Here is a 27105-nt window from a genome sequence, read left to right as displayed (position 1 = left end):
AAAAAAAAAAAAACAGACTAAACTAAAACCCCAACAGAGCATCACAGGGCAAGGCTGCTTTGGAACAGCAGAGGCAGCACAGCATCCATGAGGCACAATGAAGAACAAATGGAAAAGAGCCAGCTGACAGACACTCCACTCACTTCCAAAAGGGACACTCAGAGGGTATTAAAACAATGAGACTCCCCAGAAGTACAGGTTTGGGATGTGATGCAGGTTTGTTTACAGCTCGCTCATCCCTTCCACATTAGGATCCAGCCATGCAAAACTCGTGGGGAGTATCTCTCCATCTGAGCCTGAATCACTAAAGCAGCTTATCCTGGAAGCAGTGGGAGCTGCCAGCTGCTGCCGAGGTCTTGCTCTGGGAAGCAGAATTCCAGTGCTCCAAGAAAACAAAACCTGAAATCTGACTGGACCAAGCAGAGACAGAGTACTTATGGCTTATCCAAGGGATGGCCTGCAAGCCCTGATAACTTGAAGGTAAAATGAATGCTCTGTCCAAAAGCCTCACAAACTCTGATTAGGGGCAAAGACGTACACGAGAAACACCTCAGCGTGATTTAAGGCCAAAGAGCAAGACATACAATGGAAGATTATAAAGATGCACACTACATCAAGAAAATCTCAGCCAAACAATTTGAATTCTAGCTGCCAGCTGGACCTTGCTATTTGCTCCCCAGCTGTGAGTGTGCCAGTTCGATGCCATCTCACAAAGTCACGGTGCCACCAAGCCTGTCAGTGAGACAGCAGAACTCCTGAGTTCAGGAACACAGAGGTCATGGCCAGTGGGAGAGTCAGGCTTCACAGGAACAGCCAACAGCTTCTATTCTCTCAGAACACCTCAAACTTCTCCAATATAAAAGTTGGTGTTATTAGAAGTAAGTGCATTTCTCATGACTTATGCTCAGAAAAATTCTTCAGATCTTTCAGGGCTTCCATTTACACACAGTGTAAGGGGCATTCTTACGATGGCTTCTTCTGTGGCCAAAAACAAGCTCAGGATTCAGGACATGTGGAATTGGAAAGCTGAAGCAGGGCAGGAACCAGGAAACAAGTGAGGGCAACCTTTTTCTCCACCTATTTAGTATCAGCATTATTACCTCGGGTGGAGAATATGTTTTAGCTCCTTCCAATTCAGAGAAAGGGTGTCTCTTTCAACACACTGCATCCAGGGAGAGAACTCCAGAAGGTGGATCCACTCATTAAGTAACCATTTTCCTAGGCACCAAGGAATGGTTCAGCAAGTAAAACTTCTGACCTTCTGCAGGAATCAACTGGAGCCTGACAGTTCCTCCATGCCATGGAAACTCACTGTTTCACTGCTGGTGTGCCAACACAGAGGCTGAAATCATCATGTGTTCAACTCACACATTTGTGGGTCAAAGCAGAGTCTGTAAGGAACCTTTCTGGCTGTAAACTAACATGGGCTGTACTCCTCTGACTAAGAAATTTAAAAAACACAGAATTTTTGCTACATGGAAGCACTTCTAAACCTGCAGCATCCTCTCTCACCTGGAGCTAAGTCAGGGTAAGGTGTTATTTGCTTCATTCAGCACCTCACACAGTGGAATCAGACTGAGCTGCTGTGTGATGCCCAACCTCTCCAGGGCAGGAACTGCAGACCCAGGGAAGAGTCACCCTGGCTTCTGTTTATCACAGACCCAGCTGGGTCAGGTCACCAAAAATCCCTAACCTCTTTCTCCTAAGTGTTCTTGCACCCTTTCTCTGCTGTTAACCTACTTCTATCTAGAAACACACACTGAATATGAATGGATTGCTTAACAGCTGGAGTTCTAAAGGAATAATATTCTGGTTCAGAACACAGAGATTTTCAGGAATGCTGCCAGGTGACAGCATTTTAACAAAGATCCCTTAAAGAGCAGCTTATTGATAACAACAGTGCTTTAACCATGCTCACATGCCCTGCTCTGTCACAGAATATGCTAAATGAACCATTCCCCCCCACACTTCCTCTTAGTTATACACTCAGCTTTATTAATTCCCGGTGAGAAATCACTAAATCCAAGGCTTTGCCCTATTTGCTTCTCCTCCAAGCTTGCAAATCAAAGCTGTCTTGAGGATTTTAACTACTTAAATGTTGCTAAGTTACACAGGAACCTACCACAATACTTTTTACCAAAGGACTTGGGTACCTCCAAAAGTAGCAGATTTCTCAAGATATCTAGATGATACAACAGACGAGCCCAAAAATTGAGTTGAAGACTCCTAAGCCTTATTTACTGTGGTACCAACTGCAGCAATGATTGCACAGCCCACTTCAGTTGTTCTGCTTCTATTGAAAACTAGATAGTCAATGAAAAAAAAAAAAAACCACCCAACCAAAAAACTGCCCTTTTTCCTGCTTTAAAAGCACTGTAATTTCCAGGGTATACAACGATCAGCCCAAATGCTGGTTTTGTTTTTCAGAAGAACTGACGATTACCAGTAAGCTCATTTTGTTCCCAAACTGGAATACTAAAATAAAGCTCACACCTCAGAAAAATATTCCACAAGAACTTGCTGCTCATATGAATTGAAAAATGAAAACAATTATTTTGTGACATTCTTTTACTCAATTTTTCCAAAGCCGCAGTGTTTAATTTTGATTTTAGGCACTCCGTGCTTACAGTAACCTCCAAGGCACAAATGAATGAAGATGCAGGGAAGTCACCATACCTGTCTCCCAACATTCTCCTGGAAGGCAGCCTGAGGAACAGAGAACAAACACACCAAAACGAGTCAGGTTTGCTTTTTGATAAACACCAGATGATGAATTCAAAACACACAACAATATAAATGACCCATGGCTTTTCTGTTTTAAATAAAGTAAACTTTGTCAGTAGAACAAGCCCGCAGGGCTTTTCTGTTTCTGCATCTCCACGTTCTGCTGCTCCTGAAGCCGTACGTTGCACGGCAGCAGTTTAAGAATGCAGCTTTATTAAACTCGTCACACCCACACAAGTGCTTGGGAGTAGTGACACAAGGCTTGGCCCTGGGATGGAAAAAACAGCATGATGTAGACAACAGCAACTGAGGCAACTCACTCTTGTCTGACTTCAACATCATTTGCTAAGAGTGGGCAAAGTTTAATTCTTTGTCAATGAAAACTTCGGGCAAAAAAACACCAAGACTGCAATACTTATCTGCAGGGCATGTGTCTGAAAGCATGCTGAAACACTGGACTTTGAAAATTTGAAGACAATATTCATGTATATCTCTTGTATTTTGCACTAAATATACTCAAGATCTTGCAAAAATGCAATGAAAACAACCATAAAGTTAATCTACCTGTATGGCATACAGAAGAAAACCTACTTAATTCCCTATTTGAATTTTTTCTCTCTTGCAAAAAAGCCCATTATTTCTATCCCTCTAAAGGACATACAATCCTAAGTACTAATAAAAGCTTCTGTAAATTTTAACTCTTTTCAGAGAGGGGAGATCATCGTTATCTGGACACTCCTCCAAGGAACTGTCACTCTCTCTGCACACACAGCTTTGCAGTGATGGACGACACTTGTTAACTGATATTTAATGGACGGGGGGAAGTTCCTAATGTTTACTGAAAAGCCACAAGAATTTGGACAGACAGAGCTTCTGTATTCCCTCCACACAGTACCCCTGTGGTAATCCACCTGTGAACACAACAGGTTCAGCTGGCTCCCCAAGGATCATACTCTACAGGTGGAGCAAGGGCTGACGCCAGCCGGGATGGAGCCGGAGCCTCCCGGAGCGTTCCCGAGGTGCTGCTGCCTGTTCAGGCTGCTGCCTGCAGCCCCTGCAGACCTGCCTGGGCAGATCCAGCTCCTGCTGGCAGCACAGGACACAGAGCACAGGCTGGGAGCCCACCCGCTGCCAGCGGGGCCCCGGGCAGCACATCCAGCGGGCTCGGGAGCAGGAGCTGGGGCTGCAGCGGTGCCCTCGGGCTGCTCTCTGCTGGCTGCTGCAGCCCAGCTGCTGACACGGGCCTTTTCCCCTCCTCACCTCGCTCCCAGCCAGGACATCGCTGCCTGTCACTCTGCAGCATTCGTTTCTTTCTGCTTCCACATCAGCTTGAGGTCTTGTTTGATGCTACTGAGACCCTCAATGCGTTACTGATGGCATAGGCTGTTATTTTATGCTATGCACCCTCTGGAGATCAATCAGAGCTCATTAAGCTGCAGCCAGCTATTTGTGCAGCTGAGCTCCCCTTTAGTGAAAAGAAGGCAATTCGGTGATAAGCCCATTCCATAAAAAAGGTATATTTGGGATGAAGAACGTATTTTCTGGTAATTTGGGTGTATCCAGAATCACAGTTTAATGGGTTTAGTGGCAGACTGGGCAGTGCTGGGTTAACAGTCAGACTTGATGATCTTAAAGGTCTTTTCCCACTTAGATAATTCTATGATTCTATATTTTATGCTATTGAGACCCTTTTTTACTCAGCACAGGCACATTTCAGTGAGGATGCCATTCTCTATCATATCCAAGGGATTTCATACAATCACTGCATTACAATGTCATTTAAAAATGTGCTGCTCAGACAAGTGCCTAAATGATACAAAATCTGTAAAGCCCTGAAATTCCTAAAAGATACCAAATACTTCAAGTGTTTTGTGAGAATAATTGTTCATTTTTTATACAATCCCCTTCTGGAGATGGAAAAACTGGATACAAAGATACTAATTTAAAGATTCCATGAGATCAGAACCAAGGTGACCAACTAGTCTGGCAACCTGAATGCTCTTCTTTCCCACAAAAACTGAAAAAATATGACAACGTTCTCTAAAAATATTTTGTTTAAAACAAGATAGTTTAAACACCATCATCCAACCCAGAGAAAAAAAAAACACCTCTCTTTGAGATGTCAGAGCTGAATGGAGTCCAATTCAACATCACTTATTCATCTGATTATTCCTTATACTGATTATTCATGAAAGAGTTGCACAAGCCAGCCCAGAATGCTCATGGAGCTTCAAAAGCAGAGTCTTGTTCTATTCTCTCTAACCTCAGGGTTCAAAATGTCTCTATTCACCATTTTATTTTATTGGTGCTCTGCATTATAATATACTGCATATTGTAATAGATAGAAAACCTAGTAAAACATGTTGTTTATTTAAATATGTGTTTAACTGTAGTAATGATTGGAAATATTTAGCACTCCCAGGTATTTTTCTTCAAAATTGTAGTAATGGCTGGTAAACACAAAATATTTCTTTGCCTTTCTAAAATAAGAGAAAAGGCTTTAGTAATTTCCTAACTATCCATCAAACAGCTATTCCAAATTTTGACCAGCTCAGAATTAGAAAGCACTAGTGAAAAAATTAGTGAGACTGGAGGTAGCTGACTTGCAGACAGCTCAAGAGCCTGGGCTACAGCAGAAGAGGAAAGGGAGGAGGAATGTGCTGGGTTTTGTACTCATTAGAAATACAGATACACAGGCTGCACTAAGCTCACAGCTTTAGTCAACAGCGCTGGTTTAGCACACAGTTCATGGTACAACTATCAGTTTATGTTTAAGTGTAGTTAAGAAACACACTGATGATCACAGAGGACAATTAAATCAAGCTACCAAAGGTAACCAGCACACCTGTAGTGGCAATTGTGTTATAAAGATTTCTCCTCTATGTATATATAAACCCTGATTCTGAGGACAGTTCCTAGGGATCACATAAATAATTCACTGTCCACCACCTCTGCTCCCTAATGTTTTGTGCAGCTCTCAGGAAAGCAAATTCCTCTTAGGAATTGATTTGAATAAAGGGACTTAAACTAGCCAAGAAGAACAAATTCTACAGTTTCTAAAATGTAGGAGTTGAAGTTTGGGGGCAGTAGCATGGCCGATACTCATTAGTTGTACAGTATGAGAAGAATACGTCCTGGCACTACTCAGCAACCTGCAGCACCTTCGCTTGCGTTGGTCTGAGCACCTCCAGACCCAGGAGCCGTGGTGGGATTGCTCAAGCACTGACTCACTTCCCCAGCAATTACACTGCAGCTTCATTCAGCAGCTTCAACTCACCAGCAGAGGTGTGGCTACAAAAAGTAAGGATGCTATCCAGGTATCCCTGAGAAACCCTTCTGATGTTATAAACACATCAGCTTTCAAAATTTCAGTCAAAAAAATCAGACTGACTTGGTAATGTGCATATTGCAAAGGCTGTTTTGTTTTGGTTTTTTTTTTTTTAACACATTCACAGTGGCATTTATTGTCAGGAACAGAGACATCTGGTTCTTTGGCAGACACTCTTTGGTCCTGGTTCGAGTTCATACAGTTATAGGGTGGAGTTTTTTACATTTGCATAAGAAAATTTGGTTTATCTGTTGAAAGATACAATTCACACTTCTTTTTTTAAAGAAAGCAAGTTCAGTATCTACAACACACAGACTTAAATTCTCATAGATAAGATGTCCATTCTTTCTTCTTCACAAATTCTCTAACTAGAGAAATCCGTAATTCTCCATCATTTCCCTTCTCTTAAGAATACTGCTCTCAACTCTCAACAACAGAAATATTTTCTAAAAAAAGTTCCCACAGAATATACTTTGGTGTCAGTTCTATTCACTACACAAGAGCACCTGCCTAATGGATTTGTCACTTTCTTTTAAAAATTCCCAGTCCTATGGAAAGAGTTTTATACAACAACTGAAAATATGTTTGAAGGAGAGAGCTTATTCTAGAAATTTTCAGCTTGCCACGATTAAAGGGTAACAGCTGATGCACAACCAGAAAAGTGTAGCCTCACAAAACTCACCAGCTTGGAGCCTTGCAAAAGAGCCAATATCTGTGTATTATGTAGGACCCTTTTGTCTGTGATCTTGTGACTACAAAATGCTAAATAACTCTTCCTTAGATACTTTATCTTGATCATCATGACAGCAATACAGCAGTCTGTTAACTGTGGCCATAAATCAAGATGTGCATCTGTGGATTATATAAGTTAACATCTAAATTCACATGATACTTCTAAGGATTTTAAAGAACACTTTTTTTGCTCCCAACTTAATATTTTGCTTCTCTACTGTAGCTCAATGTAGTTAAGTCTACAAATTATTAAATGAAAACAAACAAAAAGTAACAGAGTCATGGAAGCTGGAATGTGGTAACTTACAGAAGCAGCTCTTCTGCAATTAACATCACGATCAAATACTGCAGCAATAACCAATGCACTGAGGAAATAAAACATTGGGCATTAGTACCAAATATATGAAAAGAAATGTGCAATGCCATCATTTCAACATTTAGCCTTCTAAGCAGAACAGGCAGCACGTCCTCTAAGCAGCTTATTATTTAGAAATACAAGCCTGAACTAAAATCTCAGTTGAAGTAACCTTGTAATTCCTTGTTTCTCTGTGGACTTCCCACAGCACAACAGCCACCCCACTGTGTCAAAAGAATTTATGGAATACACAAATACATTTACTGCACAGAAAGGTTTTCTGTTTTAAACAGAGCAGGGGTTTAAAACCTGGGCATAACAATCATCTCTAATGCGAGACTCAGTGCAATTTTAAATTAAAACTTGGAAATACAGTTTCTCAATAGCCAAAAGCACAGCAAGTCTTGTGTAAGGCTTAAACACAACACAAAGTTAAGCAATGGAAACCTGCAGTTATCTCCACAAGAACAGTCACATCCTGTAAGGCACAAAAATCAAACAATATGCAAATCCTGATAGAAAGTAACCTGCAAGATAAACTGCCAAGCAGTTTTTTAGGGTGACCTGTCGAGACAGAAGGACAATTATACGAAACAATTTCTTCATGCATGAAGTCTGATGACCTGCACAGGGTAATTCTTCTGCCTCAAAAGAACTGCTGTTCAAAGATGTGCTACACAACACAGGAGAGAGAATATATCCCAGGACATGCAGTCTGCAGCTTTAGAAATCCACCTCCAGCATTCAATTAACTTCAGCAACAAATAAACATCACTTCAGGAGAATCATTTAAGCAGAAGATTATTCCTTTCAAACCCTGAAACTCTTCATTACATGATTTATTGACTCCAGGCAAAACCGGAAATAAATACTGGCTGAACAGTAAATTCAAGATAGCTTTGCTTCAGCATAAGGATATTAATTACACTGATAATATCAAACTTCCCTGGGTAGTGGCTATCAGTTCCCTACAGTGATGAATACTGCGTTGTTCCAATTCCCTGAAATGCACAGTCAGCTTGGCCTCTGTAATTTCAGTTTATCTCCATTAGGGAAAACAGGAGACAGAAAGCCAGAATGAAATGAAAACAAACCCCAATAAAGTGTTCTAAAGACAGTTAATGCTTTCTTATTGCTACTTGCAGGAGCAATACCCCTCTGTGCCACAAAGACAAGAGGAAAGAGGAGCTCACAGAAACAACAGTGCCTGGAAGAGCAAACATTCAGGAAGCATTCCATCAGGAAGCAGCACACATGGCTCACTGCTGAAAAACTGCTGGGTCAGATACACACTCTTCATACTGTGCTTGCTAATTCTCTGGCACACAGAGAGACTTAGAAATTATTTCAAAAGGACTCTTAAGAAGTATATAGTTTTAATGATATGACCAGCTCCCATAACTGTTTTAATTAGAGAACTTTCGAGACTAAAGGAATGGGATGAAAATGATCCTTGAAACCAGAAAGAAGCAAATTTCTGCCTGCATTTCTAATTGTACAGACTGTAAGCTAGAACAGTAATTTGTCAGTTATGCAGTATTTCAATACTGGTCTTTTCCAAAGAGGGGAAAGAAAACCCCCACCCACAAAAACACCCCTCATCACACCAAGAAGCTCAGAATCGAGTGCTGCCCTCACTGCATCAAACAAAAGCTCATCTTATAATCACATTATACTTCCCCATTTCTTTCTTATTCCTCTGTTACCTTAACACAAAGCTGTGTAAGTAAAGCCAGCAAAGCAACATATTGTCTGTGATACCACCTGAGTCACTCAGTGCTGCAACCAAACACTGTGTTAAGCAAAATAAAAACCCCAAGAATTCTATCATTGCCCCGTTATATTCCTAAATCATACTGCAGCCACTATTTTATGTTAATCCTTTTAATGAGGTATTCTAACTTATCGAACAGCACAAATACTCCTTTCAGGCTAATTCCCACTTGGAAGTGCAGGCACATCCTCCACAAAGCCAGGCTGAGTGCAGAAGGCAGCGTGCCGAGGGTGAAACACATCTAAGGTGTCTTCACCTGTCTGCTTTGTCGTGGGAGTTTATGTGATACTGCACCAGGATTTCCTAACATAAAGAAACTGTTTATGTCAAACCAAGTGGGATTTTTTTTTTAAGCTACTCAAAGCATCGTGTCTTGACTTGTCAAGTGCACCACACCTGCCTGCTGCCAGGCAGGCCAGAGGATGGGCTTTGCACCCTCCAGCCCCTACAGAACACCTTTCCTGTCTCCTTATTGCACCCTCCAGTCTCTATGGATCACCCTTCTTGGCTCCTTGAGGGATATGGAGCCTGTATGCATGACAGCAGTTAAGTGCACAATAAACACAAACAGACTTTAAAAGTAAGTTGCAATTTTATCAGTCAACTAATAATTCTCCCTTTCTCCATTTTCCCTTCTTTGCTCCTCCAGGGACTCACCTAGCCAGCTTCAGGGGAAAGTCAGAAGGATTCAGTATGGCAGTGGGCACTTCCCCAGCCCACCTGGATCTCATTCCCTTCCCTGACAAGGTAGAAATCACCAGAGAGCAGAGGCAGGCCAGGTGAGAGACATCAGAACACAGAAACAGCACAAACACCAATTACCCTCAACTTACAAGGACCAGGTGTACCAGGCAATAAACCTGAATTCCCTTTACCACCTGGAGCAGGCACTTCCAGTCTCCACTAGCCACAAGCAGCAAGAAGCTGATCCTACTGCTAACCCCTGGGAAGCTGCTACCATCAGTTCCAGTGTGTCACCCTGAAGCTGTGGGATGAGAAAAATAAACTCTCAAACCTCTTACCTATTTGGTACAAACCCAAAATTTCCTTCCTGTGCCCTAAAAAAGGGTGAAGTCTAAGTGGTAACAGGACAGAATGGTAAACTCTCCTCCCTGCTGTACATTAGGAAAGGGAAAGGCACAATAACCACCACAAGCAAAGTGGGTTTGAACAATCCAAGCAAGTTAACAAAAGGAGGTGAGACCAGAGTCAGACTCAGGTCTGTCATGCACTGCTGCTGCAAACAGCCCCTTCTGCACCTCTCCAGTTGTGCCAGTGCCCAGCTGGGAGGGCTACACAGCAAGCTGGGTGATGAAAACACATCTAGACTCAGGGGTTTTTTTCACTTTTGAGACCAGAGCAGTTCCCCTATTAACTTTATCCCATGGAGCTGTGTTACACCACTGCAGGAGCAAGCAGAAGGGCCTGCTCCAGCCACACTGCAGATGACTGTCTCAGATTTAATGCCTCCTTTTATTTAGGAGAAGGTCTAAGGAGAAGGAGAAATGCTGTGACATTCCCATTTCCACACTGCCTGCTTCTGCAGTCCCTCTAACCCAGCTCACACAGAGCTCTCACACTTCCTGCTGGCCACCCACCCTCCTACACTGTTCAGTGGGTTATTCCAATCCAAAACTTTGAAGTACAACGATGAAAGTCTAAGAAATACACATGTGGAAAAGAGCAACAAGAAAAATACTTAGAACAGGAGTGACAAATCCTGCTATTAACAAAAAAAAGAAAGAAAAAAGGAGGTCTGAGATGCCCCTGCAGGAGGTCACTTTACCCAAGTGCCTTCAGCACCCTGCTCTCCTCTGCAGGTACATGACAGCAGAAAGCCATTCTCCGTATTTCATCATGGTACAAGACATAGCTCAAAGCAATGCTTCAGATTTCCCCAGTTCTGCAGGACAATCCTGCCCTGGAGCAAGCTCCATCATCCATCCTGAGCCACACCTGCCTGTTCCCCCCTCCCAAAGCCAGGCAGCACCCCGGGGAAGCCAAGGCCGCCCGCCCTCGCGCGCTGCACCCACGGCGTGTGCCCGTGCTCTGCTGCACAGAGACAGATCCCAGCTCCCAACAGATCCCAGCTCCCAACAGATCCCAGATCCCAACAGATCCCAGCTCCTGACACCCTACACCAGCCACAACAGGCAAAGGAACCTGCACCCTGCACAGCTCCATGCGGTTCAGATAGCCAGCAACCATTTAATCACTCTAATTGTATTACAGAGTGCAAGTATGTTTTCCTTTTTATTTTTTGTTTAGGTTTTAAACAAAACAGTTCAGCTGCTTGCTGTGCACCTGCCACTTCACAGACAGCAACTTCCACACCTAAGGGGGCAGGAATCAAATTACCTGCATTTCCAAGTCATTAAATTCTGTTTCACTTTCCTCATAGGTAAGCTTAAAAAGAGAGGCTGCATGTAGAGACTGGGAGAGAAACAAAGCTCAGTCAAGTAGTATTTTATAATGATATGCTTGAACAGCAACTTCAGTGAGTGCATCTCAAAAAAGAGCAACACTGTCCTGCAAAAGAAGTGAAGTTTCATCTACACTGCCAAGAATTTTCTTTTTGTGGTCCTGTAGTTTGAATAGATGAGGCAAGGTTTTAGAAACCAGTTTAACTAGACTTAAGCAAACCATTAAGCAGATGTGAGCAAGTGTATCTTGTTGAAATATGGAAAGGGAAAAAAAACTGACATGGAAAAATACAAGCAAGTACTATTAGAAATACTCTTGGACATGTATTTCCAATAAGTGTTCTCCATATTTTTGCTTTCTTTTTGTTTTTTTAGAAGAGTGGCAAGGTCAGGAAGGAGAAGGGCTGATCTAGGATCTACAGCAATCTGTTTGCAACTTCAATATTCTGCCAATTTCATCACTGAACAGAACATTCATAAGAAAACAGGGAAGAATCAGCTGACAATGAATGATGGAGAGAAGGATTTATTTCAAAACACTGTCAGAAATTTCACTAAAAAAAAAATCTGACTTTATGCAGTTTAAAGTGATTTTTCACTGGTCCAAAGTGAAATATTTATGTTCCTTATGTGCTGAAAACACATCTTTCAATTACATAATGATACAAGAAAAGGAAAAAAGAATCCCCCACAAATCACCCTCTGCTTTAACACCTTAACTGCTGTTAAGGGGATGTAGGGCAGGACCCAGTTCATGTATTTGGGTACCTAAGTGGGTCCCATGTGCCTCCAGCAGCTAAACACTGAGTGCAGGATAAACCTTGTGCAATTCCCAGCACTAAGTGAAGCCAGCAGTTCAGGACTGCAATCACTCACTACCGTTTTGGAAGGTGTTTACTATTTTTCTGTAACAGTGTGTATCCTTATCCAGGCAGATGTTTTTGCTGTGTAATTCAGCTCACAATGGATATTATGCACTTTGTTTCAAGATGCTGAGTGCTGCATTTTTTAAGGGTAGCAACAATTTGCTTGTGGCTAGAAGTATGACTCTTCCTTAAGTAAAACAGTGACACACCTAAGGCTAGATTTAAAAAAAAGCCATATGTAATTATCGGCTTGCTGACACAATAGGTGAAACTGTGTGTCATACTTTATTTGAATTTTTGTTTTCACCATTTTTCTTTGGAGTGGCAATTCTACCTTCAAGAGTTGATTTAGAAAAGGAATGGCCACTATAACTACAAAGATTTTTAAGTAAAGCCTTATATAGCATTAATGCTTGCTAAAATAGCTTGCAGCTTTGTTGGAAAACTAAGATATTACAAACCACAACACCTTACAGCTGTTCATTAGCAATTTTCAGCTTCCACCCCGTGTTTCTCTACATCCCACCAATTTATTCCCAACAACTGAAGTTGTCAGAGGTGGCACAGCCACAGCACTCATTGGTATTACTACCACAGGCAGAGGGATCTCAATTATTGTCACTTGACACTTTCCTGAAAATAATTTGTTTCCAGAAGAGGCTGGTAGCTAAAGGACATGAACTTCTTCAGAAACACAACCTGCTGTTCTAAGCACCTGTTCCAGAGGTCCCACCAATGGCTTTGTGACCGTAAAACAAAATACCACAAACCCTGAAAAATCACAAGGGTAAGCCTGCCTCAAGCCTATGGAGAACAACACTGCAGTATGGCAGGGTGAAAGGAGTAAATGATTTATGAAATATATTGCTCAAACCATCACGAGCAGGAGAAAAGTTCTGACAAACAGATCAGATCAGAATTCTGATCAAGAGAAGGCCTGAACACTCACAAGTGGGCTTTTCACAAGCAACAAGCTTGCCTGACCTTAAAAGAAACCTTTAAACTTTTTCAACTCAGAGGATGGAAGCAGAGGTTTTATTTTCACCAAGCTGCTGACCAAATCTAGAAAAATCACCAGATCTGAACCAGACTTCAGGATGAGTCTGGCCATACCAAGACTGAAGATTTTCTGGCAGTGAGAACATAAATGTAACTCTGCAGAGCTGCTACCAGCCTGCCAGGGCCATTTGTTACCAGTCTGGTCACAGGTGTCAGCATGCCTTCAGTGCTACCATTAGTGCTGGTTAGATTAAAAACAGGAATACAAGATTGTACTCACGGCATTATTTCACTGTGCAAGTACATCTTTAGGTACCCTCAGGTAAGAATTTCATACTACAAATAATTTACCATGAACTCAGCTAGAAGTGAATTGAATATGCCCTTACTGTGGCAAATGTCACTGTTGCTAGCATGCCAAAGTGAAGCAGGGCTATTCTGGAGCTCCACATTCTCTTTCCAAAAGTTATTCTGAAACAGTGGATGGCATCACATTCTAGCACAGCTTAGAGTTACCAGACTCTTCTCCTTTACTATCCATGCCATTGGAGATGAAACATCATCAAAACACCATGAAACAGCTTCATGAGAGAAACAAGGCTAAGATGCCTCAGAATTTGTCTGCTCACTGTGTTAAAAATGGAAGAAAAATGGTGTTTGGCCTTAAGAAGTTGAACAGCAGGTTCTTAGAAAGGAAGGTTTTATCAAGGTCTCAAAAAACGGCAGGAGCAAGTACCACTGGACAGAGACCTGTTGGATGATCCTGCATTGAAGGACCAGCACTGAAAAGTGAAGCTACGGGGGTGAAAAACAGCAGAGACCAGCCAGGACACTGTGGTCAAGGAATAAAAATAGATTAATTTACAGATTGTGTCAAAGAATTTTAACTACTGTTTCTAAAGAAGAAAGAAACAGTCATACATTCTTTGGGAACCTGCTGAGCTCAGTAGGTAGCCCAGTGTTAGCAAACTAGGCTTTTTGGATGAGCTTGAAATAGTTCTGTCAGCAATCAAGAAGCAAGGAAGTCCCTAAAAATTAAGGCAGATATCCAGGGCCACAGATCACTGTATAGTCCAAACTTCTTTTTATTTTTTTTGAAAAAGAAAATACTAAGTGACCACTGATCAAAACCCTTCCAATGGAGATAAATTGCCTGAGTTGCTGCTATCAATGGTTGTACTAAAAGTGTGCCAAGAAACTGTTAGAAGCCACCTGTGTGTTTGCAGTGCAAGTCACCCATTAAGACACCTTGAAATGTCAGCCAGCGTGTGGCCAACAAAAAGACCAAACAATAAAGAGAGAATCCCACAGCCACGGAGGAAGGAAAACATGAGATGAAAGAAAAAAGGTAAAACCAGTTTGTATCTGCAATGATATTTACAGTATTAAGTGAAAAGTTGCAGCAACTTCTGGTCCACCGTTGCAGTACCACAGATTTGGAAATTTCTTAAAGATTTTACTTTTGAAAGTCTTTTGAAACAGAAACCACAGATTGAAAAAGATCTACACCAGGCACTTCCATTCACTGCTAAGCGAGATCCTGGACTCTGCTTTGCTCTATAAAACCACAAGGTATCAAAAGAGGAAAAGTTCTCTCATGTATTTGTTAACTTTAACTCAAACATCTTCTTAGGAATAATAAAACCCCCACTATTCAAAAGTGCTGTGTTACTAAGAATTCAGTATCGCCACATAAAGTTCTGACCCATTTCAGAAACTGAAATGGTTTAATTTTTTTATTCAAAATAATCTTTGAATTGGAGCACTTCAAAAGGAAAATTATAGTTTGTATGGAAGTAGAGCTGAAGTGTACTTTATTCTTTCAGACTTAACCTGCTCAATTTTCAAGCTGTAAGCTGGTCAATAAAAATATATTTTATTCTTTGCACAACACCCATCTGACAAAGTCCCAGAAATCTTGGATGGTTAAGAACAAGACCCACCTGAAAAAAGTAAGAAACAACCTCTTCCTTAAGTTTTCTCCTAGTACTTCCAGCTCTTTATGACTCCATAAAACAACTCCTCAGTTTGTTATTTCTACCTCTACTGAACTAAGGTTCCAAATCTTCTTAAACTCCCTGAGTTGGTGTCACTGAGCTCCCCACAGAGAAGGTGGATCAAGCAGACAAAAGATAACAGCCTGCTAAAGCCTCCACTGATTTCTCTTATCCCACTTACAGTGAATTTCTATGGATTTTCCTTTGGTTTTCTTATTACAGATGAACAGAGGGAAATGAAATCATCGCACCTGATACAGAAACACTTAGATATCTTTATGTCACCGCCATCCCACTCATATGCAATTCTTTATTTTTCAGCATACCTGTTAGCAGACACGTTAAGTTGTAACAGATTTAGGAAAACGACCTGTCAGTGTGTATCAGTTTCCTACTGGCACAGCTCACCTTGAGATGGGGTTGATGAAGGGGATGAGCTCGGCGGGCTCGTAGGCGCGAGCGAAGGCCCAGCACACGTAACACGCCGCGTCCCTGACGTTGGAGCCCACGCTGCACGCCCCCCTCTTCTCATCGTACGTCAGCGCCTTCAGCATGACAGGAACCACTGTTACAGCAGAAACATCCACAACAGCAACAATTAGCACCTTCAAGACCATCTCATTCCACCCCCCTGCCATGGGCAGGGACACCTTCCAGACCAGGTTGCTCAAATCCTCATTCTGGCCCTGGCCTTGGACACTTCCAGGGATGGGGCAGGCACAGCTTCTCTGGGCAACCTGTGCCAGGGTCTCACCAGCCTCACAGGGAAGAACTTCTTCCTGATATCTGACCTAAACCTACACTCTTTTAGTTAAAATCCATTCCCCCTTGTCCTGTCACTACATGCAGGAGTCAATAACATTTCTCTACAGATAACAGAGCTTCTAAAACCTGAAAGGATAATTTTTTTACACCGTGCTAGTAACACATTGCCACAGTTTAAGAAATATGAATGCAGGGCTCCCCAGAGGGCCTTCATCTGGTATCTGCACATCCAGACAGCAAATCTGAATACATCTCTCTCTAGATGGCACAACTTTATTAGATGAATAATGTCTGCAGAAACAACAGCCTCTAAAAAAAACCCCACAATTTCTCTCTTGTTTTCTTTTTTCTTGTATCAAATTTATCAAATACATCTTTTTTCCTTAGAAAATACTTGTCCCAAGGTGATCCCATTAAAAAGAAATGGGATCACTGAGCTGTATTTTATTAGCAATCTGTGCCTGGATATCCTTGAGTGGATATAATCACAAAATAATTAAAACTTCCATGTGCTGTTCATCACTGTGTACTGCTGCTTTAAACAAAAAGATAGACACCGTGACTGGAGAAGTGAAGTGTTAAAAGGCTGCTTAAATTCATTTTAAGCTGCTAAAGAAAATTAAGCAGCAGATACAGGGATGGACGAGATCTGGCTAACAGAAGCATAAACACTACATGGGAAACAGCGCAATTCCCATTCTGGAACAACGATCCATCCCTGCCTGCTGTATTTTTGGACATTTCCCAGTTCCTAAAGAAACTGCAATGAAAGTATTTAAAAATGCTGCCTAGCTTGTTTTGAAAACTGCCGCATCAACTGATGAGAAAAATGGAATTTGCTGGTTCTACAGGAACACTCAAGCAGGCGCCAAAGGCAATTTTGCAAAGCTGCATCACATTCCCCTCAGTGCAGGTGATCACTCCAGCTCCTTCCGACAGCTGTGAGTGCACTCCCACCTCTGTGCAGTGAGGGAAAGGGGGAAGGAGGATCCTCCAGCAGCTCCTCACATTTGGATTGTCTCCATGAAAGAAAAAAGGTGGTTTTGCAGTTTAATGTCCCAAATGCTGGGCACGCCACCAAAAGGCACCCAGTGTGTCAGGGTCAGGGACAGTGGTGATGCTCCAGGGGCTGCTGGCCAGGGCAGCTCGAGCTCTCACACCTCTCTGGTGTCCTTTTCCTACATCTGGGACTCACAGCATTGCTCTGTGTGACTGCAAAGTGTGGAGACACAGGAAAGGAAGGGACCAACAGTGGGCATTGGGAAGGTGGGACAAACACGGGAAACAAGGTGAGGTATGCAGCACGAGTCATTAGAAACACAAGAACAAGAGAAATACTGATCTAGGCATCATCTGGTAAAGTTTTGTGCTATCACTGGTTGAGTATCTACTGGTGAACCATGGGCTATGGGAAATGCTGAATAAAAACTGCTCCTGACAAGTGTTTGCATGTTCAAAAAAGCAGGTTCTCGTTGGTATTTAAGAGTTATAAAAACCCAGAAGAAACACTACCCAAAATTCCTGGTTTAACTTAATTTCTTGCTCTAGAGTTCCTCCAACACTGTGTCAAATCTTAACCTAAAGTCACTTTACCCAAAAAATCACAGATTTAAAAATCCAAAAACTTTAGAACAAAAATCTGCCAGAAGAAACTTATTTAAGTTTGGTAGGGCGGAGACAAAATTCTTTGATTTTTGAAATTATGAACATGCCTTTTTTATTGAAAAGTAGGAGGCTGGAAGTTGCAGCAAGAAGATCTGAACTGTTCCTTAACTTTACAGCTTTAACTTTAAAAGTTTAGCTTTAATTTTACAAGTTTCCATTTCTTTACAGATCTCCAGTTTGCAGTTCTTCACATCTTTACTTCACAGATCTTCAGTTGTTTAAAAAGTGTGCCAGCAAAACCAGAGGATAAATAGTGTCCACTCTCAAGCTGATTATTTAAACAAAATCCACCTGTGCAAGCCTGTGAATGCTCAAGAAAACACAGTCACCTTTACCTGTAGCCTGAAGGTATCAATAAGCACCTGCTTCACCCCACCCTGCCATGCCCAAGAGTGTCACTGCAGTTGCAGCACAGCCCTGTGCTCAAGCCTTGGAAAATAAAGAAACAACTTCTGGCATTACAAACAACAGGGTTGGGTTGGTTTTTTTTTCTACATGCTGGAAACAGGTTGCACAGATATTTTGCTTTTTAAACACAGATCTTACACAGTCGGGTGCTCAGGGCAGGTGAGAGACAATAAAAGTCTGGTGAAGGAGCTTGTGGAAGACATTGGATACTGAAAGATTCCATGTATTTAAATGAAAGATCCCTTCTACTAGTCCTTTAAAAACATACTTTACACCAACCTCGACTATAACCTGTGCCATCCAGAGCCTTTTGTCACTTTAACTCCATATAGTAATTTTTTTTATTTAGTGCAATATTTATCATATAAAATATACAAATACAGCAGTCAAGCAAACAACAAAAACCTGTTCCTCAGCCCTAGGCCTTGTCTCCACAAGAAAATTGCAAAATGTCAAGTCAACCGTATTTAATTTAAAAGAGATTTTCATTGGATATGAGGTTAAGTAAGAATTCTCTAAATTTAGTTTAAAACTAAAATATTTAACTTAAAAGAGATTATGTCAATGTTATCTTAGACAAGCACTGTTTTTATAAGGACTGTTTAGGCAGAGAAGCTGTTCCAATCCATAAAAAAAATATCGCAAATCCTTCTAATTTAGAATTACATAAGAAAAAGTACTACAAAGTGGACGTTTGCTATTCCTGAAGGGTGCATTGTGCACAATGTCACAGTAGGAGCAGCTACAAACGCTACAATTAATGAATGATGAAGTTTAAACACAGTTATATATTCAACACAAAGAATATAGTAATTTTGTTCTTCAAATTTTTCGTCAATGAAAATTAACTCAGTGCACAACATTCAGCCTCTTTGTGAGCCTCAGGCTTAAAATAACTAGTGCAGACATCTGCAGTGTGTTGTTTCCTAAAAATACAACTCTGGCTCCTCCGTGTACAGAACATCAGGTTTGAGACCACTCACTCCTACATGGCATCCCAGCCTCTGGAAAGAGGCAGGTCCTAATTGGAACTTCGTTATGGCTCTTGTACTGATATTTACTGTCTCAACACAGATGCAAACACCAGAAAGTTCAGGTTAGGCCCATTACCAGAAATAAGTACTCGTTTAAAATGCTGCCAAACATCTCTGAATTGTTCTCGTTCTCTATATAGGTTGTTGACTCCAGAACTGGCCTTTAAAGGGCTGAGAGGATAAATTCTCCAGTGGGGATCACAAAATGTGTGTGCTGCTTTGGCTGTGGAAAAGTTCTCTGTGCTCCTGTGAGATGCTCCGACATCCCATCCCCAAGAGCAAGTGCCTCAAAACCGCCCACGGGTGACCTCTCCTCTGCCATTCCTGCCCCCGGGGCTGACCTCATTACAAGTTTGCCAGGGAAGAGGGAAGGGTACCACAGCTCCTGCACGCCCAGAAGGGATGTGAGGACTCTGAAGCTGCTGGAACCTTCCTGTTGCCCCCAGTGCTGAGCCCACGCACGGCTGGGCAGAGGCACCTCCACAAACCCGACCAGCACTCTGTGCCCCGTGACTGCGAAGGGCTGCGTCTGTCTGGCTGCAATCTCACTTCAGTCTCTCACTACGTAACGAATTAAGAGAGTCTTTAATTATATGGTCACGTGGTAGTTTTTCCATGGAGCTATCTCAGCCAGCCCACAGGACAGACCTGCTCCAGCGATGAATCACGGCAGGGCAGCAGAGGAGGTTGTTGTCTGCCTGGCTGCTGAGGGTGGAAAACATGGAATGCAAAGGCTGGCTGTCAGACAGGGAGAAGGGTTGGTGGGTTAAGCTGGACGTTGCCCCAAAAGCTCACTGTTTGATAGCAGTCACGTTTCTCAAACGCAGTGCTGAAGAGCTGGACACTGGCTCTGGTTGCCAGGGCCCTCTGCAAAGGGCTAAAGGCAGCCTTGCACCAGTGCCACGGCGCTGACAGGAGTGTGAGCGAGGAGTGTGGCGAGGAGCCAAGCAGGAAGCAGACAGATCTGGATTCCAGCCAGTCCATCCCAACATCCTTACGTAACACAGCCCTAAAAGCTCAAAGCCCCCTGCCTGGCTGCACTCAGAGCAGCTGCTGACCCGGAACAGTTCTGAAACACAGAGCACTCCATGTTCTGGGGACCCACTGACACCCAAGGCTAGAGCAGAGACCTTCACACAGGTGTACAGCTGACAGAGCTCTGCCTCTGACTGAACCAACAGCTAACTGCAGTTAAAGACATGAAGGAACAGGCTTGTGGAGAAATCCTACTGAGCAAACGAATTACTTACTCCAAAGGAGTATAAAAACTCTGTAAACTCATAACACTGCATGTCAGAAAAGAAGTATCACCCAAGAAAGCCCAGCCTTAAGGCTAAAGTTGTGCAATACCAAGATAAAACCCCATGGTGAAAAAGCCAGAAGCGATTCATTGTCATTTATTCCCTGCTCAGTGTTTACCCCATCTCCCAGTGGTGCTGGGGGAGGGACCTTTCCTGCTGCAGCTCCAGACACGGCATTTCTTCTTGCTCATACCTGCTGGCTAGTGAAAAAAAAATAAATCTGCACTATTTATAAAGCTTCCTTGCTAATTTGAAAACTATTACGGTGACATAGGCATTATAACTTTTTAAAAGGCTCTTTTCAAGACCATACATCATTTTTAAAGTTCACCTGCGTGTTAGAGAGAAGGAATTCCTCCACAACCAGCCTTTCAGGTTTGGGTGTTCTCGATTTTCTAAAGAGTCCAACTAAGACAGGTAGATCTTTTCTTTTTTTTTCTACTTCTTCCTGTATCTCTGATGAAAAGCACCTGGAATTTTGCCAAAAGCCTCACAATTCACCACCACTACAGAACACACCAGCACACTACAGAAGCCTGACTTCGTGATGCATCGTCCCTCTCCTCCAACTCCTGGCACCTGCAAATCTGTAACAAACAACTTACTCTGGAATATGAAATCACAGAAGGTACTCCTTAAAAACAGAGAATGTAAACAAGTTTAAGAAGCTACATAATAGATTTCCATAAGACTATTCAAATCCTGGTCTAAGTTAAACCTCCTTCTAAAATGCTCTGGGAAGCAGTATTGGGTTCACTTTTGTTTTTTTCATAAACGGCACAGTGAGATTGGACAAGCAAAAATGCCCCTTCTGTCCACTGTGTAGAATAAGGAGACTCTGGGGGTTTTTTTAAGTATATCTAGTTATATATAATATCAGTAAGCACCATCCCCTCTACTCTCAGATAAAAAGACAAAATACACAGGAATCCAATCTTTTCTCCGTAACAGCACATGATCAAGTCTTCTCTGTACCAGGAGCACAGACAATTGGGTACTGCCCCAGAGCACATATCCATTCTAACCAAATTAACAAGAAAAAATTAACAATAGAAAATCAACAAGATATTTGCACCAGAAGCTGAGGGAATTTTAAAATCACAGACACAGCAGTCATGTGTACGCAGACTTTCCTTCAAAGCTGTAGCATCTGCTATTGAGACTGGTTGAGTCTATTTGAAACCATCTGACAGCACCAGAGACTTCATTTCATAAACTTTTCACCAAAAATACACTTGACAATGGGATATCTTTAAAACAGAAAGCAAACACCAACTGAGAGAACCAGTGTTTCCTATTTCAACCATGAGCTTACCATTCAGCAGAAATAGCTCACAAATATGTCCCTAAGCCAGCCTCTTTTTGCATACTGGTAGAGTTGTGTCTGACCTCTCTGAAAAGGCAAAAAGCATCAGGATTTTGTCATGGAATCCCACAATATCGTAGCCTGCCAAGTCCCCTCTCAAATGTGCCTCAGGCCCCTCACTAACAGACCTTCAACACTCCCTATTTGCTTCTTACAGGTTTTTGATGCTCCTTTTATTCTGAAGGTAACTCATGAACAGAAGAATTCTGCACAAATAGATATTTCTCACTCTTTACTTCTACTTTTCATTTATACTGAGACTAAAAAAAATCAAATTCCAGGTTCAGATCAATTGTACCGACCCACCAGTACCAGACTCCTGAATTTCCCATTATCCCTGGATCCCATCAGCATTACTTCCCTCTGTTCAAATGCTGCTTTCATTGTTGCCACTGTTTAAAAAGGAGCAAGGGATTGTTGGAGTATTCCAATTTATTCCCTGTGAATGGGTAAGGGTATTTAAGAGAGCAGGAAGATTAAAAGTAACATCTTCCTGGCTGGAATCCTCCCAAAATAAGCACATATTCACTGCAAGTGTAACCACAGGGCTCTTCCAATCTGCTTTCCCTGGCTTCCTTCTCTTGCTCTTCGGTGATGCAAATGTTTTCAACCTTAATTTTACACACACTCGATTTTATAGCAGGAAGAGGACCCCATAAGGAAGTTCTCTTGGTGAAACACTAACATGGATTGCATTTGAGAGATTGTCCCTGGCTTCCAGCAGAGACAGCCCAGGCCCCTGTGGCCTCGCAGCAGACACAGCTGGGACTATTCAGTGCTCAGTAAGTCCTTGAGAGCAACGCCAGAACATTCTTCAGCTCACCACCAACACGTTAAGAACGCCCAGGAAGGTTCATGTTCCTCTACATGACACACCTTATTAGCTAGAAAGTTTATACTGTGCTGTCATCACGAGAAATTTTAATAACGTCCTTTCACGAGCAAACCAGAAATTCAAGTAAACTGGGATTCTCTTGTTTGTTTAGTATTTGTCCCCACCCAATTAAATAAAAAAAACCCCTAAAAATAATAGTCTGAAGCCTACAAAACCACAAATACAGCACAAAACAAAAGCTGTGAAATCATACTGAAACCACACTGAAATGTAAGTTTTTGGTTCTAGCATACACTGTAGAGTAAGGAATATTTCATTTTGGGGTGCTGCAATTCCAAATGCAGAATTGCACACAAATCCATCATCAGATCATGAGATTTTAGTTGACTTCTGGCTATTTTGCTAGAAAAGTTTCTCCCACATGCAAATTATGCTGCATGATCCCTTCTAATAACAACTGAAATTTTACAGCTAAATGGTGACATGTAACTTTGAATGCAAAACCGTAACAGCCAAGCTGCAGCTCGTGAACTGCAGCATCAGTATTGTTCAATGAAATAAAACAAAACATCAGGTTGTATTTGCTGGCTTCTACTCCCCACTTTAAAAATTTATTTAAATAGTAAACAACATATATTAATCATATATATACTTATAAAATTTGACACGTTTCAGAAAATAAAGCTATTTATTAAACTGAAATCTAAAAGTATGTTGAGTCTGGGAGTATTTGTTCCATGCCTCCCTGCTCTCTAGTGAGAGCAGCACCACAGCAGCCCCACGCCAGGTATGGCTCAAAGAAAAGTGAGTTTGTATACCCTGGAACTGCACATGACACAATTCAGGTCCTACTGCTGGATTCTATCAGCAAAACTTCACAGAGGCAAGAGAACTGGCTCAGAATTTCTGGTGTAAGTTTTGAAACTAAAAGCAGAAAAGGAAAAAATATTCAGCACGAAAATCGCTTTTAAAAGGATACAAGTGGAAAGAGAATTGTAACCAGAGCTTCAAGCAGAAGCTGAAAGTGCATTTTGCATCCCTGTGAGAATGACTGACAGGGAAAAGAGTCACCAGTAAAAACCCTCCCTTATAAACAGTTCATCCCTTTGCCTACAGTCCCAATTCCTGCTGTTTCCCACTTCCCCCAAGATGTTTCACTGCTTAAGGGAACCCAAGGAAAGATCATGCTAGTTCCAGACCAAACAGCACAGGCCACAATAAATATCTAAAAATGGGATCTGCAGTTGCTATTAACTACTGAGCTTTTATTCTTTTCCCATACCAGTAATTTGCCCCAGTAATCCTGAACAAGTGGCTCCCAAACAGCAGCACAGTAATCTGCCCAGACGTATCTCTGCAGTCAGGGACTGGATTGTTGTGAAAAACAAAGGCACATTTCAAAGGTGTTATTCAAAAAGCATTAAGACTAATAACTATTCATATGGGATAGAAAAAAATAATTATGAGAATATTGTATGAGAATCACGTAGCGTTTTGGGGCACGATGTGAGTTACAGCAATTATATTCACATCCATTTGCCCCCTTCTGGGAATGGTGGGGAATAACCCAGCCCAAACATGCTGATGCAGAGAGCCAAATCCCTCGATAACTTCAGCTCAAGTGATCCTAGAAAGAAAAAAGGACTTTCTGAGCTCAAAGCCACATATCCAGACACAGCTAAGGTGACACGGGTGAACATTGCAGCTCCAAGGCACTTCCTGTATAGGGGAAGCTAAGCTTCACCAGAGCTCCATGTCCATCCCTACCCACAATTACCTAGGATCATTCTGCTCTCCTGGAATAACTAAAGAGCTCACAGATTGGTAAGGCATCTCTGCAAAGACCTGGGAAAAACTGCTGGTGATGGAGAACCAGTGTCCATCCCCTGGGAGCAGCACTGGAGCCCTGAGTGCAACCAGCAGGGCCACTCCTGGCATCAGAGCAGAAGGGCAAGAAGTCTCTGATTAACACGGAGGTGATACCTGACTGGAGCAACACCTGGCACAAACTGACACATCCAGGGACTGGAATTCTGAAGTGCAAGAGGAAAACAGAAATGAGACAGGCAGCGTATCCAGAACAGGGTAACTTTACCCCATTTGGATGCAGAGTTTCTGCAACTGGTATTTTGTTTTCTATTTAGTGCTAAAGCTGAGCCAAAAAAAGTAATGTAAAAGCAGACACAAGGAAGTTTGTAACATTTATAGAATGACAGGATTTTGCTACAGTAATTAAATCCATAAATTCAGCTACAGCTAAACAACACTTATTTAATACTGAATTTTAACAAAGGAACCTAGAATAAAGAAGTATATTCTACACCAAAGAAGATAAAAGCTTCAACCCCACAGAGATACAAAAATAACCACATCTAAAAACAAAAAAAAAGGCAACCTGGCAGAAATGTATCAATAAATCCAAATTTTATTATGTCAGTCCTGGTGCTCTTAATTAATCTGACTCGAGCTCAGGTAGATGAAAAAGGTGCTACCCACAGGAGACTGGGGCCACAGGATGTGATAAGAGTTAAAAATAAGCATGGAAACAACAGCACTGCAATCATGATTTAGCATTTCTACAAGTCTGCACAAACAGGAGTTCTCAGGGTCCTGTTCTGGGGTCCACCAATGAATCTTCTCCCCGGATCTGGATTTTTAACATCATCCAAGCCCCAAGCTTGGAGAATTTACATGAGCTGTTCTTTTTCTTCCAGTTCTACTTTGCTTGCAGCTGATTTCAGCTGACCTGACTGAGAACAGCAGCTTCCAGGAAGCAGCTGGGTTTGAAACATTTTCCGTGGGTCAGTGCAGCAACTGGACATCACATTTCCACTCCAAATACAAGGACAGGCAATGGGGAGAAGGAGGAAAAATAAAATCAAAGTTCCAGTTCTGACTGTCTGTTATCCCACTTCAGTCAGCTACACTGAAGGAGTCCAACAGCTTCCTCTAGATGCCACAAATTGCAAACTGCAATTTTCTTCCAGAGGTGTTTCTGAATGCAGACACTGGAAAGGTCTGTCTCTACAGGCAGAAATTTCTAATGCACAAATTTTCTTCAAAATATTTTACAACTAAATGGAAGAATTTATTCCATCTTAAAACAAAGGATTTACAAACAACTAGAGAGTAATGTGACAGTAATATTGTTACACCTTTTACACTGCTATGCTGCGTTATAGAAACATAATAATAGAAATATAATTAAGGGAAAAAATAAAACATATCACAAGAGCCACTCTTCTACCTTAAAATTAGTGATTGCTTATCATTTGAATTTTTCTTCCAGAAAGTTACACCAGCCCAGCAAGAGGAAGCATAGTGACCTGCATACCCACACAGGGAAGTAGATGTCCGTAAATAGTTCCACCAAACCAAAGGCAACACCTTTTAAATTATTTTTAAGACACTGCTTTAAAGACTGATTTTGGAACAACTTTTATACACTGTCTAAACAGGTTTTGTAGTGACAATAATTTAATAAAAATTCCTTAATAATTTTCATTCAAAGAATCTTACTTTTGCCAACTATGAAGTCGATCATACATCTGTATTTAAAAGATTCAGTAATCTGCAGCTGTCTAATCCATACAGGAGTGGATGAAACAAGAGGGTTCTCATGCTCAGTTTTGAATAGAAGTTTTAACATCTCTGTAACACTGGAATCAGTAGCCAAAAGCCCCTTTGCCTATGCATTAACAGGAGTGGTTTTTAGACAGAGCTACAAGTATCAAAACATTTTGCCAGCCTGTATGTGAGAGGAAAACATTTCACTGAACAGCTCAGCCATGTCACCAGGTGACTGGCACATGCACTAAGAAATTTGTCATTTACAAACTCTAACTAAAAACACAACTAAAAGCCAGTCCCAGCCCTTATCAGTGGGTGATCAGTTGACTTTCCCATTTCACTGCTGGATTTCGCAGGTCCTGAGCAAACACACAGACATGACAATCAATCCTTCCTGCAGTGACTCCTTTCCCTTTCCAGGACCTGTGCATTTGGCTGTCGAATATAGACAAGCTTTGGCAGGTTCCTGTGGCAAGCAAGCTTGGAGTTAGTTCAGTCCCGCCTTCAGAAAGGAGACTCATGAAGGACAAAAATTTAAATAAAAATGAAGAGAGGAAGGGAAAAAAAAAAAAGCAAGAATATTAAAGCTACAAAGGCATTCAATAAAAAAGTCAGTCTCTAATAAATGAGTAAAATTATTTTTTTAAGCTTTGCTACCCCCTGCGGACAGCCAGCTCTGTTGCCCACAAGTTACTTGTACAAAACTTAAATACCCTCAGTATTAACTAAGCCATTTCTGACCCCACATTGCAAAGTGCCTCCCAGAGGAGCAGCCACCAGAGCTGAGAGCAAAACTTGGTTGTTGGAGGGCACAGAGCGACGGGAGCTCTCTTCGATAGCCGAGATGCTGAGGTAATGCTCAATGAGAGCGGTGGACGCAAACAAATGAATCGTAGCTGCAGGCTGGAGTAATATCAGGTGCATCTCTACACCCCGAGGGCTCAACTCCTACACGCTCAGGTC

At 41.9% G+C, this 27105-nt stretch overlaps 1 protein-coding gene across 1 annotated transcript in view; it reads right to left on the bottom strand.

Moving 5' to 3' along the window:
• The window catches only part of TBCD (tubulin folding cofactor D), a 114652-nt gene that overhangs the window by 50772 nt on the left and 36775 nt on the right, over nucleotides 1-27105 (bottom strand). The window contains exons 15-17 of the mRNA XM_042032715.1: nucleotides 15607-15763; nucleotides 7092-7149; nucleotides 2677-2706 (exon numbers count right to left, since the gene is read on the bottom strand). Coding sequence (XP_041888649.1) covers nucleotides 2677-2706; nucleotides 7092-7149; nucleotides 15607-15763 — 245 coding nt within the window. The remainder of the gene's footprint in view (nucleotides 1-2676; nucleotides 2707-7091; nucleotides 7150-15606; nucleotides 15764-27105) is intronic.

This window comes from Corvus kubaryi, unplaced genomic scaffold, assembly GCF_017639235.1.
Source record: "Corvus kubaryi isolate FWS band 111438036 unplaced genomic scaffold, C.kubaryi_AGA036_p1.0 37353, whole genome shotgun sequence".
Classification (NCBI taxonomy): Eukaryota; Metazoa; Chordata; class Aves; order Passeriformes; family Corvidae; genus Corvus; species Corvus kubaryi.
Note: the sequence above shows the minus strand (reverse complement) of the source record. Positions and strands in the feature narration are given on the sequence as shown.